At 38.1% G+C, this 19433-nt stretch overlaps 1 protein-coding gene across 7 annotated transcripts in view; it reads left to right on the top strand.

Annotated features, from left to right (window-relative positions):
- The window catches only part of NHS (NHS actin remodeling regulator), a 295749-nt gene extending 276972 nt beyond the window's left edge, over window positions 1–18777 (top strand). For 6 of the 7 annotated variants that reach the window (XM_060770042.2, XM_060770041.2, XM_060770046.2 and 3 more), the window contains 4 exons: window positions 3814–3945; window positions 5000–7978; window positions 8356–8482; window positions 9799–18777. In XM_060770042.2, the coding sequence (XP_060626025.2) occupies window positions 3814–3945; window positions 5000–7978; window positions 8356–8482; window positions 9799–10426 (3866 nt within the window). In that variant the 3' untranslated portion in view covers window positions 10427–18777. The remainder of the gene's footprint in view (window positions 1–3813; window positions 3946–4999; window positions 7979–8355; window positions 8483–9798) is intronic. The other variant, XM_060770043.2, reaches the window with a different exon arrangement.
- The last annotated feature ends 656 nt before the right edge of the window (window positions 18778–19433 follow it).

The following is a 19433-nucleotide window of genomic DNA, read 5'->3' as shown; positions in this document are numbered from 1 at the left end:
AAGTCTAAAACAAGTAGTATTTCACTGCCAGATCAATTTTCTTACAATCATCTATCTATGTCTTGTCTAAATTAAGCCTCAGTTTGTTAGCTCACCTCCAGTCCCCTTAGGCATACTGACCTTACTAATGATTGGAGTATTGAATAATCAGAGGAAAATATACATGTTTTTTTTCTTCTCAAAGTATTTAAAAAGAAGCATTCTTTATTATCTGGTACTTGTTGAAAGGAAATACTAATGTATTTGAATGTCTGTCCTGTATATTCTATTCATACTTCTCTCTATATATTTGCCCATATAGTTTAATATATGTATATAACAGCACATAGATATTTCAAGCTAGACATTTGCCTCTCAGATTATGCTTACAACAACTTTGTTGAATCTTAGTGGGAACGCTTGCTCTTCCTAAGAACAATATAACGGGTGAAGTAGGAATGATTCCTAGTCAGTGATAACAATCTAGTGCAAAATTCAACAGATGTTAATAAATTTGCTCCCCATTCTTTGCTGGATTAATTGTGATCCAAAGAGCTGCTTGAAGCTTGGGGAGGAGACTGTTAAGCAATTTGTAATGTTTTCCTTTCAATGGCCAATGTCCATGTTTTATAACAAACTCATCTCAAAACAGTATTTTGTGTTTTTTTCAAGTAGTTTTTCCATGTTGCTTAGTGAAAATATATATATAAAGCATCATTTGTCTCATAAAACTGTATGGGTCCTGGCCAGGATATTTAGATTTCCCTTGAAACATTGGATTTCTAACTCTATTATAAGAAAATAACAATCAGAACTACACAGTCTAAGAACTCCGCATTTACATATTGTGGGCTAGGGCAAAAATATTTGTGGGAATTTTCAAAACTCGTTTCAGTGTTTAGCTACTCTAAATTGTTTAATCCAGCAACTACAGATGTCAGTTATCACTAACAAATTGTTGGAATAGCTAGGAAAATTTAAGTTGGGATTCCTCCCATCCACCATCCACCTTATTAGCAATGTAGTAAAAGAATGAAGGCAAGTAGAATGTATAGTGTTTTTGTTGATTCTGAAATACATATCTCTGTCCGCATTAGTGGTGGTTGATATAGATTATTGTCTGGGGTCTCCTGTAGTAGATCTCAAGAAGAACTTTTACCAAAAGTTACTTTTTTGTGTTTCACATTTGTATGTAATGTACTATGTGTGTGTATGTCCATGTATAATTATGGTTGATATAATTATACAGCACACTGAAAACATAGATTTTTGGTCAGGAATTTATTGGGTGGTGGTTTTGGCTTTCCTACTCCGTATTTAATTCTTGTAGTTGTGTTTTAAATTACACCCTATTTAGCTATTGCACCAATATCTTAGATTAGAAAGGACCATTGTTACAGATTTATAAGTCACAGATGTAGAAAAATCTAGTATGGAAACATCTGATGTGAACAAAAATCTAAGTGTTAGATAAATGGCTCAATTCCTCGTATGTTTACCCAAATGAATAGATTTTTCCTATTTTCTTTTTATCTCCCCCTTTCCTGTTTTATTCTAATGTCTTTTCCAGTAACACATGACAACCATGAGTTATTTGTCTACTTAGCATATTTTAAAATAATTTGCTTTACTCTAGATTTTGTAGTTGATGGTTTTGCATGTTGTGTTGAAAAATCGAGACAAATCTACTCTGCTCGGCCCACTGTGCCATCTGCATGCATAGATCTATGTTGCTGGAGCAATGTGATTTACTATGGCCCAAGGATTAAACGGCATGGAACAAATCAAACCTGGCTCTACCAGAATGTACCACACCATCTATAACATATACAGTTAAAACAGTTTGGTACCATTTTAACTAACATATTTATTTATTTACGGTCTTTGTATACCACCTTTCTCAGCCTTTCGGTGACTCGAGGTGGTTTACAGGCAGCAAGTCAATACACATAATATGAAAATGCACATAAAAACATTAAATACAATATGAAACCACAACAGAAACAATAAGCAATAAGAAACAACCAGGAGACAGGTTTTTTTAAAGTCTCCTCCTCAGTCCCTTTTCTCCTCTTAGCTGGCTTGGGGGGGGGGGGGAGGGAGCAGCAGGACTTCCTCCTTCTCCTCCTGAGGTGGCAGGCAGATGGAGTAAGCAACAGCCAGGAGACAGGTGTTTTTAAAGTCTCCTTCTCAGTCCCCTTTCTCCTCTTAGCTGGCTTGGGAGGGGGAAGAAGCAGCAGGACTTCCTCTTTCTCCTCCTGAGGTGGCAGGCAGACTCAAATTACAAATATCAAACTGATATTTGTAGTTTGAAGAAACTCAGAATTCTTTCTTAGGTCACTCTTGTAATATAATTACACATTCTTTGGCATATAATTCCAAGATTCTGTAAGATAAAATCAATGTTTAAAATGCTATCAAACTGATAGACTGCCTCATGTAGATTCATTTTCGGTGTCAGCAACTACTGAGAAGGTAACCTATTCATAGGCCAACTCAATAGAAAATATTTTGTTTTCACTTCAGAATCCCCAATGTTCAGTTCCCAATACCTCCTATTAAAAGTGTGAGGTGAAGGGTACCCAAGGCTCCGGAAAGCCAGTACCAATCAGGGTAGACACTAATGAACTAGCTTGAGCGACCATTCAATGTAGAATAAAACAGCTTCATGTGATTTCAAATAGTAGTGCATGTTGTCATTTTACCTTACCTTACGGCATTCTACGTCTCTTCAAAAATTAACTGCAGATGTGCTTATATACTGTATTGGTCTTGTTTATGTTGCAGTGTACAGTATATTAAAATAGATCTTTTGTAGAATGGATTTAACATTTAGATCACAACTTTCAACTGTTCCTTGTATGAAAGATTTAATGTATTTGAAAACATTCAACTCTGTTCTTCCTATGTGGATAACCATCAGATGTTGGGGGAAAGAAATAGTTTAAACTTGAATAAAGCAAATAGAAAAAAAGCAACAGTTTTACAAGCTGAACCCCAACATGTACTTTGGAGATAGTTTAGAAAAGTAATTCTCAAGTTTTGGCTCTCCACATGTTTCCAACTTCAGCTCCCATCAACCACGCCCAAAATCAGGGATTCTGGAAGGTAAAGTCCAAAACTTCTAGAAAGCCAGAGGTCGATAAATATCACTTTAAAGTTTAGCTTCTCTCCTATGAGAACAACAATACTTTAAGAATTAGAACCAAGGAAGTTTACTACGGTGTAGTGTAAACACTTGTGGAAATTAATAGTGATCATAATTATTTTCACTGATTGATGATGCAGTCAGTGTGAACATTCAGATATGTCTCCACATCCATAGTGTTTATCCACTGTCAATACATAATGTACACATAATACAGTAAGAAAAGATAAATGCATAATACATAATCAGACTCGTCATTGTTCCTTTGCTTCCTCACAATTTCACTCAACACAAACCAATAGTTTTTGAACTATTTGCAGCTGGTCATAGTCTTGGATGCTAGTATTCATTTCACAGATGCTGATGCTTGCATATCAATAATAAATGGGCAAACCATTATAATTGAAGGGTTCCTTGCTAACAATAATGCTTAACCCCCACCCTCCCCTTTTTAATTTCATTTCTCCTCCCTTTGTGACTTTTGGCAAAGCAGGCTGCTCAGAGGGAACAGGCTTAGAAGCAAACTGTGGATCACAGTGAATAATTCTCATGAGAGTTGTACAGGGTCTGCCTTATATTTCTTCATAGGCATAATCCAAAGTGCTTACATGACCTCCACTGTCTTCCAGTCATAACAATTTGTCTACTATTTCTAAAAGCTAATGAGACCTATTTATGGGTTGCAGGAGTTGGTTTTGACAGAGAGGCTAGTATACGCTGCTCTCTTGTTCACTCACAATCCGTGCTACAGCGGAGACGGAAATTGAGAAGGAGGAAAACCATCTCTGGCATCCCCAGAAGAGTCCAACAAGAAATAGGTGTAGTATAAATACAACTCTTGACTAGATAGCATTCTATTTGCCTTAACTGCAACTATAGCCTGCCTTCCAAACTGCTTTCCAAGGAACACTCCAGCTTTTATGATTCTAGAGTTTCAAATATACTGTGTTGGGTATTTTTGTTTCATTTTGTCTTTATTTTTTTTATATTGCCAGCCAAACTATATTACTCATTATAGCCTTCAGTATTGATCTGCTGTGGGCCTTACTAAGTAATATAGATATTTATGTCCAGCCCTTATTGTTTGAATGTAATGAGTTACTTTATTTTTGGTGTATTATTCTCTTTTTGTTTGTTTTTATACCCATAATATGTACATAAAAAGTAACTAGATTCAGTGAAAGTTTTTTCTTGTAGCTAAGGGACCCATAAGGTAAAGAAGCAAAGGTTGTTACCCTGCAAAGAAATGGTTAATTTTCACTGCTTAATTTATGCAGACGAGTTGGTTGTTTTATTCCATACAGGACTCAATATTTAAATTGCTTGAAATCTTTGTCAACCCTCTCCCCACACACATGCACTATTAAGCATGTTTCCGCTTCCTTATCATTGATGGAGCACTGCATAGTAAATTGGCTTGGCTCTTTTCCTTTCCTAATGTAAGTAAAAAAATGACTAGGCAAAAACAGTCACTAAAATTGTCTCTGAGAGTATCACTCTGATATCTACAGTGCCACTACTGTAGAAAGAACCAATGAAGTACTGAGGTAGAATCAATATTACTGAGGGAAAACCAATGAAGAAAATATCTAGTTACCCAGAATTTACATAAAAAGTGGTTTGACTACTGTCTTGAAAGTGCAGATTTTGAATTTTGCAGAGAAAATACCATTAAGCTGCTGTTTGAAGGGGATCTGTAATGGGATAGGGCATAAGAGAACGACCCTAGTGATTACTTTCTCTGAATGTTAGTTACTAAAATACACATGCAGCAAGGAAAAAATATTTTGAGATTTATATCAGGCCAGTATAAAGGTCAAAGTTTTTGAGGCAGAGAGAATGGTACCTCACCGCATTTTGTATGTGTCCTAGATTCTGACGAATCACCAGTAGCAAGAGAACGGAATGTGATTGTGCATGCAAATCCAGACTTCTCTAATAACATCAACAGGAGATCAGGTACCAGGGATTCTGAGTGCCAAACAGAAGAAATCCTCATTGCTGCTCCGTCCCGGAGAAGAATCCGAGCACAGAGGGGTCAAAGTGTTGTAGCCTCCCTGTCACATTCAGCTGGCAACATATTGGTGCTGACAGACAATGGTGACAACATGTTTACAACATCAGTAAGCAACCGCGTACGATCAAGGAGTCTCCCTCGTGAAGGTGCTAGAGCCAATGAAGTGGACCACCACAAGACTGGTGCCAAAGTATCGGCATACGAGGCAGAACACTTTTTAACAAACCAAGAAAGAATATCTGCAAAGAGTAAAGATGCCATTAATAATCCGTGTTTGCAAGAACACCATCCCATAGGTTTAAAGTGTTCTCAGCATCTTCACAGTCCAGATCACAACTCCAATGAGAGGGGGAGATCAAGGTTATCAAGGATGGTAGATTCCGGAAGCTGTGATATCTCATCAAATTCTGACACCTTTGGAAGTCCCATTCATTCCATCTCTACTGCCGGAGTTCTTCTCAGCAGTCACATGGACCAGAAAGATGATCACCAATCATCTAGTGGGAACTGGAGTGGGAGCAGTTCAACGTGTCCATCCCAGACATCAGAAACTATTCCTCCTGCTGCTTCTCCCCCACTGACTGGTTCTTCACACTGTGATTCAGAATTATCGCTTAACATTGTTCCCAGTGCCAATGAGGACTCAAACGTCTTCATAACAGAACACTATACTGATCAGATAGATAAGATTAGAGGCCACAGGGCAAGTTCTTTCACTTCCACTGTAGCAGATCTACTGGATGATCCTAATAATAGCAACACAAGTGACAGTGAATGGAATTACTTGCATCATCATCATGATGCATCCTGTCGTCAAGACTTCAGTCCTGAACGTCCCAAGACAGACAGCCTGGGATGTCCAAGTTTTACAAGCATGGCCACTTATGATAGTTTCATAGAGAAGACCCCATCTGAAAAGGCAGACACTAGCTCACACTTTTCTGTTGACACTGAAGGCTACTATACCTCCATGCACTTTGACTGTGGTCTCAAGGGAACTAAAAGTTATGTTTGTAACTATGCAGCTGTGGGATCCGAGAGTGGCCAGAATGCAAGTGTTGCCTCCAGTTTTACTAACTGCACCTGGCAGGATTATGTCAATCATAGGAGGCACGGAAAGCAGAGCATCTCTCTTAAGAAACCAAAGGCAAAGCCAGACCCACCAAAACGCAGCTCATCTTTAAGGAAACCTGACAGCAGCACAGATCTTCCTGAGAAGAAAGAACCAAAGATAAGCAGTGGGCAGCAGCACATATCTCATACATCCAGGGAAATGAAGTTGCCCCTTGAGTTTGCAAATACACCTTCAAGAACAGAAAATGCTAATTTACCAAGCAAACAGGAGCTCCCCTGGGATAATCAGGATGAGAGTGGATTGAAAGATATTTCATATGACACCATAGACATCCCATCCTTTAAAGATGAAGGTGCTGAACAATCTCACTATGCAGATCTCTGGCTTCTAAATGACTTGAAATCTAATGATCCTTATAGGTCTTTATCCAATTCTAGCACTGCTACGGGTACTACAGTCATAGAATGCATAAAGTCACCAGAAAGTTCAGAATCGCAAACATCGCAGTCTGGATCGCGAGCCACCACTCCTTCCCTTCCTTCTGTAGAGAATGAATTTAAGTTGGCTTCCCCAGAAAAGCTGGCTGGTTTAGCTTCTCCTTCAAGTGGTTATTCCAGCCAGTCTGAAACACCAACATCATCCTTTCCTACAGCTTTCTTTTCTGGACCCTTATCCCCAGGGGGAAGTAAAAGGAAGCCAAAAGTTCCAGAAAGGAAATCCTCCTTACAACAGGCTTCTAAGGATGGCAACTTCTCTCTAAATAAAGATCTTGAACTTCCAGTTATACCTCCAACTCATCTTGACCTAAGTGCTCTTCACAACGTCCTGATTAAACCCTATGCTCACAGACATCAACTACATGCTTTTAATAACAACAAACCGAACGTGGTAGAAGAAGCACTGAACTCGAATTCTCCACCAGCTCTTGCTATTACGCCTTCAGTCCTGAAGTCTGTACATCTTCGAGCAATCAATAAGCCTGAAGATACAAAACATAAAGATAATACAGACTTCCTCCACATTCAAGCAAAATCTTCAATGGTGACTGCAATTTCTTCAGGTAGAATGAAGCCACATGGAAGTAAGAAACAAATATCACGCCAGTATTCCATGGAAGAGGCCATAGTGTCCTATATCAATCCTTCTCCAGTGCAGATAACTGCAGAACAACTGCAAGCAGATGATGATTTGATTTTCAGTGAAAAGAATGCCTGCCAAAAGACCCTAACCTCAGTAGATATGGGTGCTCCAGCAACTAAATATATAACAGACCAAACACACTCGGTTCATGAGTTTTTAATAGGAAGTACTTTAAATAAAACCTGCAGCAGTTGTGCTGAACGGTTTCCACAGGGCACAGGAGGACTATCCAGCAATTCTGATAGGAAGAGAACTACTTATGGATCAGAAAAAGATAAGAGACTTGACCCTGTACAGAAGCTTCAGCAAGCACTACCTGCACACTGTGAAAAAAAGTTAGAACCCCTCAATGAAGGTACGCTCCAATCTAACCCCTCATCTCGGGGAGCAGACATCAGTTATCAGCTAAAGCATCAGCTCAGTCTAAGCCAATGTGATGACAAAGTGCCTGGGAATATCAGCTATGAACCGGAGATCTCAACTGTAGATTCACTCAGTGGCAGATATACTGAGCAAGAAAACTATGCTATGTCAGGTATTCCAACCAAAAGTGCCTCAGATGACAAAGACAGGAGAGCAGCTGAGCTACAAGAGACTCCAGAAGAAGACATCTTCAAAGGTTAGTTCTGTAGTATATCCAAGATTCGTTTCAGCACCTGAAGCTATGATAGTTCCTTAAATTGAATCACAAGATAGCTTAATTAGACAGAGCTGCGTTTATTTCAATGCAGCTATAGCATTTATTTCAGTTACATGTTTACCGACCTTTGGCAAAATATGTTTATGTAGGCATTCATTTGCATTTCTTTTGATTCCATTTCAGTTGCAAAAAGGCCACTAACCTGTTATATGTAAACATTATTTTGACAGATCATCCTGTATTTAGATTAGATTGCCATTACACAGTGTTATTGACTGAGTGATATTATATTAACTAGCTGTATTATATCAAAGTGTTTGATGATATCTCAGCTGCTTTTCTCTTTGGTTCTGAAGAATTTTCTCCAAGCGATGATTCCATAATCTCACCCTTAAGTGAAGATTCCCAGGCTGATCCAGAAGATGTTTTTGTGTCTCCAAATAAACCCCGAACAACAGAGGACCTATTTGCAGTCATTCACCGGTAAGCTAATGCTGTGGTTACTGGAAACAGTGGCTCTTCTTTTTTCACAGGCATTGCAGCAGGCCTAAAATGGTTCAATAGAAAATTAATTTGGTGGTGATGGGCTTCAGAAACTAACTTTTCAGTAGGGAACATATGAATTTCTGTAATACAGAGTTCAGTAGACAATACATCTGAGAAAGTGCAAGTGGACTTCATTTACATTGTTCAAGTTGTCAATCACAATCAATTACACTAAAACATTGTGTGTATGAATGAAATAATGAGTTGTAGATTAGCAAATTGGCTTTTACAACACAGCGTCTCTTCTTTCCACCCACTCCACAACTTAAATACAGATTCTGTAAATGTAGCTTTAAAAAAATTTACCTCCAATGCACAATGAATTATCTGTTGTGACAGCCAGTAAGCAAAAATGTCATTTAGCACAACATTTAGCGTGAATTTAGGACAATATGGCCTGAGTACTGCTTCATGGTTGGCTAATATATCTCCAGTGTCTTCCTACAATTTGCTTTATGTTGTTATATGCTGCTAGGCAGATTTTCAAAAACTGCTAGAAATGGGAAGTTATATATTTGCTTCAGTGTAAGACTGCTGAGTTGGGTGCTGAACATGTGGACTGGCCCTGTGTTATTAAATAAACTGCTGTCTTCAATTCACGATGACTACATTATTGAACTCAAAACTGGGGAGGTTTCTCCTTCACCCTAAAAATTTGCTAATGACCAAACCTTTCTAACATACTTCATATAAGCGTTATTTAGTATCTTACTCCTCAATCATTACATCAGATCTCTTTTGTGGTTTTCCTACATCAGGTTTGGATAAACAAAGCAGATAAACTGCAACAAGGCCAATATGGCATTGAGACTGCAAGTGTTGAGGAGTCATCTCATTCCATGTCTTCCTTGATTCTGATTCATAACAGCTGTAATATTTAGAGTGTTGCGCTGGGGAGAAGGGAGCATGGAAAGATGGTCAAGGAGTTGTTCAGCTTCAATCCCTCTAAGATTTCTGAATCTGCTCTAGGTACTGCTTATTTTCCTCCTAAGTATTCTCTGTACACTTATCTGAGCGAATCTGCTTTCAAAGAGTGAAAGATGGGTTTCTTTTTTGAAAAGACTTTGTTCAAGGTAATATGATACACTGATTTTATATATGTACATCTGTGTCTTTGTGTACAAATCCCAATGTATAGTAGTACCTGGCACCAAATGTTTAATGACGCATATATAATCATGGCTAACATATTGTGATTTTGCTCAGCAGTGAATGAAGTTAACACTGAATATTGTTTAATCTTTTCATTACAGATCAAAAAGGAAAGTACTTGGAAGAAAGGATTCTGGAGAGACTTCTACCAGGAACAAATCAAGAGCTTCATCTAGTACTAGCAGTGTGTCTCCTGCCAGCAGCACACCCCCTGCAGCTAACGTTCCCCCTCCTCCGAGTGTCGCAAGCCCAGTGTGCTCTCAGAGATCTCCTGGACTTATTTACAGGAATGCCAAAAAGTCCAATACGTCAAATGAAGAATTCAAACTGCTGCTCCTGAAAAAGGGCAGCCGGTCTGATTCTAGCTATCGGATGTCAGCGACCGAAATACTGAAGAGTCCAGTTTCACCCAAATCTCCTGGAGAATTACTTGGAGATACTCTACAAAACACTGATGAGTTTTCCCAAGCCTCATCAAGCATCGAGGCATTCACTCCTCTCTCTCCTTGCCCCCCAAGAATAAATCCAGAAGGGGGTTCCTCCAAAAACTTTCCTACATCAGCATCATCACGGGTAGGACGGTCAAGGGCACCTCCTGCAGCCAGCAGTAGCCGATACAGCGTTCGCTGCAGATTGTACAACACCCCGATGCAAGCCATTTCAGAAGGAGAGACTGAGAATTCTGATGGGAGCCCTCATGACGATCGATCTTCTCAGAGCTCTACATAGGCTACATAGAGGCTGGAGCACACTTCTGACTGTTAAATGGGGAACTTCACATTCACTTGGCTCGTGTGAATATAAAAAGCCAATTCTGTAGCAGCCAAAAACCATGCAGGGCAATACTGATGCTTGAAAACGCGAAGGAAGGCTGAGAGACTGGAAAAAAGAGAAGATGATCTGTAGCTATTTATTACTTCACATTTTCTATAAGTAGAAGCATATGCTGAAAAAGTTAACTTTGGTTAACTGTCAATCATTACTCTCATGTTTCCTGCCATTGATGTAGATTTCCATTATCCGGTTTTCAGAACTCCCTCTTCCACTCCAAAGATGCCATCAAAACGTAAAAAATGATCCTCACTGTTGTGCTTCCCTAAGTGGGAAAACATAAAATCGCTTGAGGAATTGGTATTTTTTTACACTAAAATGAAGTGAAATGAAATTTAGAAGATACAAACAAAACAGATGTACATATCCATATTTTTGATAAATATTTGTAAATAGAGTTATTGGAGAGTCAGAAAAAAGTGGTTGGTGGCAAATGATAACTTTGTTGAAAGACAAAAAATGGATAAAGTTATTGACTGTATTCTGTGAATACAATTTTCATATCAAACATAATTTACATATCTACCACAACCACTTGCAGTTAAATCATTAAGCCTCTATCATGAATTTTAACACTTGAATTAGAGGAAATCCTCAATATAAATAAAAAGTTATCATATTAAATAGTATCCGATTAATTCTCTTCCCAAAATGCTTATATGAAATTGCAACTTGTGGCAGAGGCTTATTTGGCAGGCACTACATATCCAAACTGTTTAGAAACCAGATTTTCCATTGTGGCTTCTTCCTCCTGCCCCACATCCCAAACCATGGCCAAAAATCCTGAGAAATATAGTCATGCAAAAGCGTGGCTGGTTTGCTGACAAAAAAGCCAGCCATTATATTGAACAAGTTAGTGCCCTTGTCTCTTAAACAATCTACCATATTTTTGAACCATCCTAAATTACTTCATTTTTATGGTAACTGGCTCAGGTCCAGACATCTTTCTTCTCCAGACATGTTTACATGTGAAAGATTAATAATAGATTTACCTTCCAAAAGCATCCCAAACAGACCTGCAGAATGTGCCGGTAATATAGTCTTTCTTTAACAGACCAATGGACTGTCTGTCTCCCAGACTGACATATGATGGCAAGACATTGCATTGAGCAGATAACATTTCAAGCCTATGTAGGGTCCATATAAACAGGAAAAAACCAAAAAGCTGACAGTGAGGAGAAAAGAAACATACCCCTTCGATTAAAACCCTAGCAACTCTTACAGATCAACTTGAACAGATTAGTCTAAAGTGGTTTTCAAACAAAGGAGAATCATATTGACCAAGTTTCAGCCAGAAATTTTTAAAATACTGGCATACAGCTCCCAGAATCATCCAGGCAACGAAGTCACTTGTCATACTGCCTGAGGGATGCAGCTGGGAGTACTACGTAAATAAGTAACTTTTCCAAATACTGAATTTAAGTGGCAACACAAATAAAGAGTAACAAAGAAAGAAAACAACAACAACAACAACAGCAATAACACGTAGCATGGGAGAAATGCAGATTAGTAAGAACAACCAAACACAAAGATTGTTCAATATTTCAAAATTCTAAAGATTAATGTAATTATGATTCCATTATTTTAGATTCAGTATGAATGAGAAAAAGTAAAGCAGTGAAAAAAATTCAAAGGAAAAAAATGACTTGATCTGGAGCAGAAAAGATAGGGAGAGCAGAGGAAGCAAGGTTAAATTGGTGCTGTTTTCTCTGCTGGTTTCTCCATATCAAAAAGGCTATCAGATTGGATTATTCCTGATCTTGCGATCTTTGGAGGTTTGGATATAAGTATTCTTTCTCCACCGCTTGAAACTCAATGTGAGATTAAATATCTCTCAGAATGTAGTACTGCAGAGTGTGGTGGGCTCTCCTTCATTGGAGATCATGTGGGGGGGAAGTTATTCAGGAATCTCTCAGACTATCAAGATGTATTGGCATGAGGTGTTAAATCTTCCCTTCTCCTCACTTTTGCTCTGGTGGCTTCTGAATAATATATAAAGATCTTTTTTCAGAAGGAGATTTTTTTATAGGGAATTGCTGTGGTAAATTGCCTTTTAATACACAAAAAACACAAGAAAAGCGGGTATGTTTGGCGCTGAAATGAAATTTAAGTACTTATATCAAGCGTATTTAGAACATAGTCAACAAACACCCTTTATTCTTTGTGAGAAGAGATATTCCCACCACATTTTTCTATAGCTCATACACTAATTCTATACACATGCCCAAGGAGCTAATCCCTAATGAAATTAAAGAGCCTACATCTGGGTGGTTTTGTAAAGAATGGGGCCCTACAGTTTACTTTAAGACATAAATTGAGACTTTCATGGGTCTCCATAGCTAATATTAAGGAATTTGTGGAAATTGTAGAACAATGCTAGTCGAAGTGATGGTCTCCAGATCTATGTGTGAGCCATTTGTCACAAGTCCACAGCAAAATTCCAGAGAAAGAAAAGGAAAAAGAGTTGTGGTCAATGAGTCCAAATATGGTGCCAGTCCCTATAATATTAGGAAAAGAACCTCTTGATCATTCACATCCCTGAGAAATATTGGTCTAGAATATCCACACTTATGCCTGATTGTTTCTTCTGAAGGGATAAAAGGACAAGCGGGAAGTCTAAGGGCCCTTCCACACAGCCATATAACCCAGAATATCAAGGCAGAATTACCCACAATATCTGCTTTGAACTGGAATATCCAAGTCCACACTGTCATATATCCCAGTTCAAGCAGCTCATGTAGGATTTTAATTCAGCTGTGTGGAAGGGGCCTTAGAGGCCGAAAAACGTGTTAGAAAGTAGTTTTAGCATTGTCCAGAGTGATCCAATTTGGAAGCATAAAAAAAGCTCACATCTTCCCATGCAGCTTACTTGACCCCTTCCTCCAAGAAACAAAAATAACATTAAGAAAAATAATTGCACAGATAGGAGAACTAGTAAGGAGACAACTGGAGAAGTTTGTCTTGGGCAGCATATATCGTGTCCAGGGATCTCCAGGTACAGTTCTTAGCCACCCTCCCCTACCTAATTACCATTTCAACAATACAAAGAGGTGGTAGTTCAAGCTAAGAGAATATGGCAGGCCCAAGATAAGCTACAAACCTAAACTGAAGATCTAAACTTGGAATTTGAATCAAATTTTCAAAATATGTTACCCCTCTCCAATGAAGGTTGGAGTCAACTATTCAATTCTTTGAGAACTGCAGAAATACCTATCTGAAGCTTTAACCCAGCACATATTGTTCATGCCTCAAGGGGATGGTCAGGATAGGAGAAGGCCTGTTGAAAGAAAACATAGGTTGCATCCAGACTAAGACTGGATCTACACTGCCAAATAATACAATTCAAACTGCATCATATAGGTCTGCACTGACCACATGATGCAATTAAAACTCTTATTTGGCATTGTAGATCCAGCCCAAATAATCCTTTCTAGTTGATCCATTTACATTCAGTTGTTGCCAAGAACAATTGAAAGATACCACAAGATTAATTCAGTTCAGCTCCTTGCCATATGGGAATACACAATCAAAGCACTCTCACCTTATGTCTATCCAACCTCATTTTAAAAAATCTTTGAAGGAGAAGACTCCACCACACTCCAAGGCAGAAAAATAAAATAAGGACACAAGAGTGAAGCAATTTCCAATTTGGGAACTAAAGGGATAGGCCTGCGATAAATATTTCCATACAAACTTTAAACTTGCCTATGGCCAGCATAACGTTGGGTTTCAACACAAGAAAGAGATTTCCAGTGTTATACTCAGTTCCATGAACTGAAATTAAGACTTTAGTCTCATGTATGCACAGATATTCATGGAGATTAAAACAATCATTTTTTTCAAATTGGACGAGCAAGGAATTCCTGGAGGACATTTCTTTCCTCACTAAACCTGCAGAAAACAGGCTCTCCTCTCTACATCTAGAGTACATTAAAGCCTTAAGAGGCTTTGTTTCTCATAGGAGACAACGAACTCTTTCAAAGGGAAAGAAATCATATGTCCCACCATTATAGGAAAATACCTGAACTTGTTTTCAGATGTTTTTGGTATTGAGATGGACCATGGAGTTCTACTCTACCATTCATTTACCACGTTGGGGAAAGTGAATCAAAAGTAGCTTCAGGTTTACTGGAAAGAAAGGAATGTGATCTCTCCTCTTGTTCTGAGCAGCATGGACATGAAGGATAATCTACTGGGCAGAAACAGGTTAGGAACACATTACTTGACTGCACATGCAAATAAAATGCTAAAAGTGGCAATTGTGGGGAAAAGAGGGAGGAAAAAGTGGCAACAAAGGACCTTCAGAATAATAAAGAAGAGGCCGAGATGGTCCAGACCCATCCAGTCATTCACCTAAGCAGGAAACAATTATGGTTCAGAAATGAAGTCACACACCAGTGTAATCATCTGAAATATTTCTCCTTGTTTTGAGGAGTGGCAATGAGCTGAACAACCCAATCATTATCTTGTTATGATGAATGATGGGCCCTAATGGCCCTGTGCCATTGCATATCACTGGCATCATGGAGGGAGTCTGGCCTGCTGGCAACCCTGCTAACTCCAGTAAGCCCCAGAGTTGGTGCCAAGGCTAACTGACTCCTATACCAGTTCCCTAGTGATGGCCCTACAAATATAGTCGATTTGCACTGGCAGGTGTACACATTAATACCTAATCACATGAAGTATTAAGTTGCTGGCTTGTTTTCTCTAAGGTAGCAACCAGCTCTGCACCAAGGAAGAAGACCACATTCATGGCTGGAAGTTGTTCTCCAAACAGTACTCAATCATGGATATTGTTTCAGTTATTGGCATAAAAAATAGAAATCAAAACTCCAAGGCTAGGAAGTAAAGTCATTTCTTGGAAATCACCTGTCATAATCATACCTGCAGATTTTGCATTTTATCCCGCAAACTAGAGACTTATTCTGGAAACCTAGAGTTTGTGATTAATCTAACTACTTCACACTTGAGCACCAAGAAAATGATTTAAGCCTTGGGATAATGATATCATAGTTAAAGGGCACTCAAATGTAACATCTATGGAACCAACCCGTAACTGTAATTCTCAGGATTTCATAGGGGAAGCCACAACCATTTAATAGACTTCAAACAGATTTAAATATGTAGTGTGCCAAAAATATAATATTGTTGTCTGAGATAAAAAGCACACTTTTAATATGGAAAAAAACCTCTCCTTCTAAAGTAACAAGTTTTTCTATAATGTCAAGCAGTTAATTTGGGCAATGACTGCGAAAGAAGGGGAGAGTTTAAGTAATTGTAATTACTTAATATTTGTTTCATATTATTATTACCACTGCTAGGCTGATGAAAGACCTAGTCATAACCTAATAACTAAAAATGTAAAACAGGATTAGTTTTATATTTATAAACTAACTATTAAGCATGCAACAAATGCTGTTGATTCATCAATAAAATTGTATAACAACTTTTCAGTGAAACTTTGTGTGCATAACATTCATGCTACCTAAATGTTTAGAGAAATGACACTGTGAAAAAATAGCTGAGAAATAGGCATATGCATACACACTTTATATAGCTTACTAAAATAGGAATGAGGAAGCTCTCTGATCCATTACAGATCAGTTTCCTTCTATACTAGTTTTACCAGAAATGCTTTACTGGATGAGAATTTATCGCAAGTGGGATAAAGAATCCGAATAAATATTATTAATAAAATAAAGGCAGGGAAACAAAAGACTGGATTACTTGAAGTTACTTGAATTTTCTTGTCACAAAAAAATTGATGTGAGATCAAATTGGGTTTTTAAAAGCAAAACACTGATATGCACAAAATAATATCGCTTTTTTCATTGATACATCAGTTTTCCAGTTGCAGTACAATCCAAAATCAGATAGATATTCAGGCCAGGTTTTCCCAAATGCAGTCTGCTGCTATTAATTAACTGCAGAAATAATTAATGGCAGAATATAAATAAAGAGCCATTTAGAAAAGGAATGTGTGTGATGTGCAGTACTGATTGATCAGAATGGCTGGATGAAGTTGGTAGTCACTAGTAGGTCGATGAGTAAGGTGGCTTTAAGAAAAAAAAGTTATTTTTAACATGAACATGTGGAAGTGGAAACCGGGAGAAGGATTTCTGTTTATTTGCTCATTGTAATAGATTGAAAGGTATATTGCACCTGAAGTTGAAGTGATCAAATAAATGATGAGATCCATTCAAAATCAGGTATCAGATTTTCCTTTGTCGGAGATTCATGGAAATATACTATGTTTTCAAAGAGTCTCTTACAGCCTTCCAGTGTGGGAAGAGATGGTTGGTCAGCATGTGTATAGAAAGACTAGTGAGATCAGGATTATTTGCCCCATACTAGGTTTTGCCCTTCTGGCAAGAAGTGTCTAGGATGGGCAAACTGAACTGCTGAGCCATAATGCCATCACAAATTGTGAAGACATCCTGGCACCAGGCAAAGATTTTATGCAGGTAGAGTAGGCAGATATGTTGAGACAAATGTTTAGGAGTTGCTTGCCAGAAAGCAAAAAAGGATTCAAATCTACATACTTTGCAGAGGTGTGTAAAGGAAAAGAGTTAGTGCATTAGAAGCAAGCCTTTTCCATTGCAGTTAAATAGGCAAGCTCTGAAGAGTGGTTATGAAGCAAGTGAAATGGAATGCATTTGTGAGTTAAAGTCTGCATAGCTTTAAAAAAGGAGAGCGAAGAAAGAATATTAACTTGATAGCAGAGGCACAGGTGCCATTTCAGAATATTTTCATCAAAATGTCCACCAGTAGCACTATTACAACCTGACTCTGTAACTGAGTGCATCTCTTGGTGCTAAGAATGAAGTGGTACTAGAGTCACAAACAGACATCGCCAGTACCACCTTCATGTCAAATCAGTGTGCCAAAATGATTTCCAAAAAGTGCTACACATACTCTCTAGTAAAACTGTACGAGAAAACAGCTGAATTGGTTTCTCCAAGATTTCCTATGTGCCATCCAGAGTCCGCTTAAGCCAATTTTGCCAGTGTTGATGAAACACTGTGGAGAACATAGTTACTAATTTCGTATTGAGACCACAGAGAGCTATATAAATAAATATATATAAATATATATTAAAAATACATGCAACTTGAATTAGAAGGCAGAGAAACACCTTCTATATAATGTCTATGTAATGCTCACAAAACTTATCATATAAATACTTATTTTGTTTACTCAAAAAAATCTATGACAAAGTGTTTCTATTTTCTATTTATCACATTAAAGCCCAATTAAAGTGGATTATAAATCCACTTTTATAAAAATTATATTCAAAATAAGCCCTGATAAAGCAATGTGCTGTAGGCATGTGGAATTCTATTACCCTTAAAGATTGTCCTCATTCACAATGGGGAAGGGATGCCAACTTTGCACATTCAGTGTTGTCCCTTCATTGAACTTAATGTGAACACCCTTCAAACTTAGGAGCTCTTTGCACATGTAAAAGGTGCACAGCTATGTGAATGAAGAGCTTTATTGAATCCTGTAGGACTCAGAAGTAAACATGCATAGGATTGTCCTACACAAGTCATATATGCCTTCAAAGCCCTCAAAATGGATAGAAATTAAGCAAAATCCCATCTTGGAACAGGGTATAAATTAAAAACAAAGCTAACTTGTGAACCATCATTCCAACTTACAATTCTGTTGTTTGCACTGATGTTACAAGAATGGGTTTTGAAGTTATGCAGCTGTTTGTTTTTCTTTGAATAACATTTTTCTTTTTCTTTTGAATATTGTGGCAGCATAGAAGATACAGATTAGCTATAGAAATAAAGCATATGTTTGCATTTGCCAAAGGTCACTGACAAAGAGTGCATTTGCTGCAATTGTGGCAGATTTAGAGAAATACTGTAGGTTATGACTTAAACGTTTAAAAACCAATTAAGAAGGTTACAGTGTAACTATTTTGGTACTAGCCCCAGTTCATGCTGGCAGAAGAGACAATGGTTTATGGACTTGCATCCATTTTGTATTTTTGTAATATTTGTAAATATCAATTTTTAAATCGTTGCAAAGATGGTTTCTTTTGTAAAATGTTTTCAAAGTTTACATCAAATCCAAGCCTTTGTATATTTTAGAGCTGTGCAACACTTTAAGTCTTGTATTTATTTTTTAGTAAAAACAGTGACAGTTTCATTGTGAACCCCCTTCGAAAATGTGTCGGAAAAGTTTGATTATCTAGGAAGTGTGTATAGAAACTGCAAATAAACGTGACTGCAATTAAATGGCCCCAGTCTCTTTATTTGTCTTCAGTCTCCCCTGAATGGCCAACTAGATGCATATCAGAAACCTACAAGTGGAATGTACAGACTGGATCTAAGGTAAAGGTAAGGTTTCCCCTGACATTAAGTCTAGTCCTATCCAACTCTGGGGGTTGGTGTGAATCTCTATTTCTATGCTGAATAGCAGGTGTTGTCTATAGATGCCTCCAAGGTCATGTGGCTGGCATGACTGCATGGAGTGCCATTACCTTCCCACAGAAGCAGTACCTATTGATGTACTCACATTGGCATGTTTTCAAACTGCTAGGTTGGCAAAGGCTGGGCCTAACAGTGGGAGCTCACCCCGCTCCCCAGATTCAAACTGCAAACCTTTCAGTTAGCAAGTTCAGCAGCTCAGCGATTTAACCTGCTGTGCCATCAGGGGGCCCTTGATGTACACTGAATGCAGATTAACTGCATAGAACTGGGTTATGTGAGTCTACGCTGCCATATAACACCGTTCAATGTAGTTAATCTGCATTCCGAAACTGCATTATATGGCATTGTAGATCCAGCCCTAGTCTTTTTGTTGCTCCACAGCAATTTCAGGAATTCCCTACAGCCATCATGAATAGTAGTGATATCAAACACGAATTTGGAAGGCCTCGCCTTGAAGACGG

This window comes from Anolis sagrei, chromosome 3 (assembly GCF_037176765.1).
Source record: "Anolis sagrei isolate rAnoSag1 chromosome 3, rAnoSag1.mat, whole genome shotgun sequence".
NCBI lineage: Eukaryota > Metazoa > Chordata > Lepidosauria > Squamata > Dactyloidae > Anolis > Anolis sagrei.
Note: the sequence above shows the minus strand (reverse complement) of the source record. Positions and strands in the feature narration are given on the sequence as shown.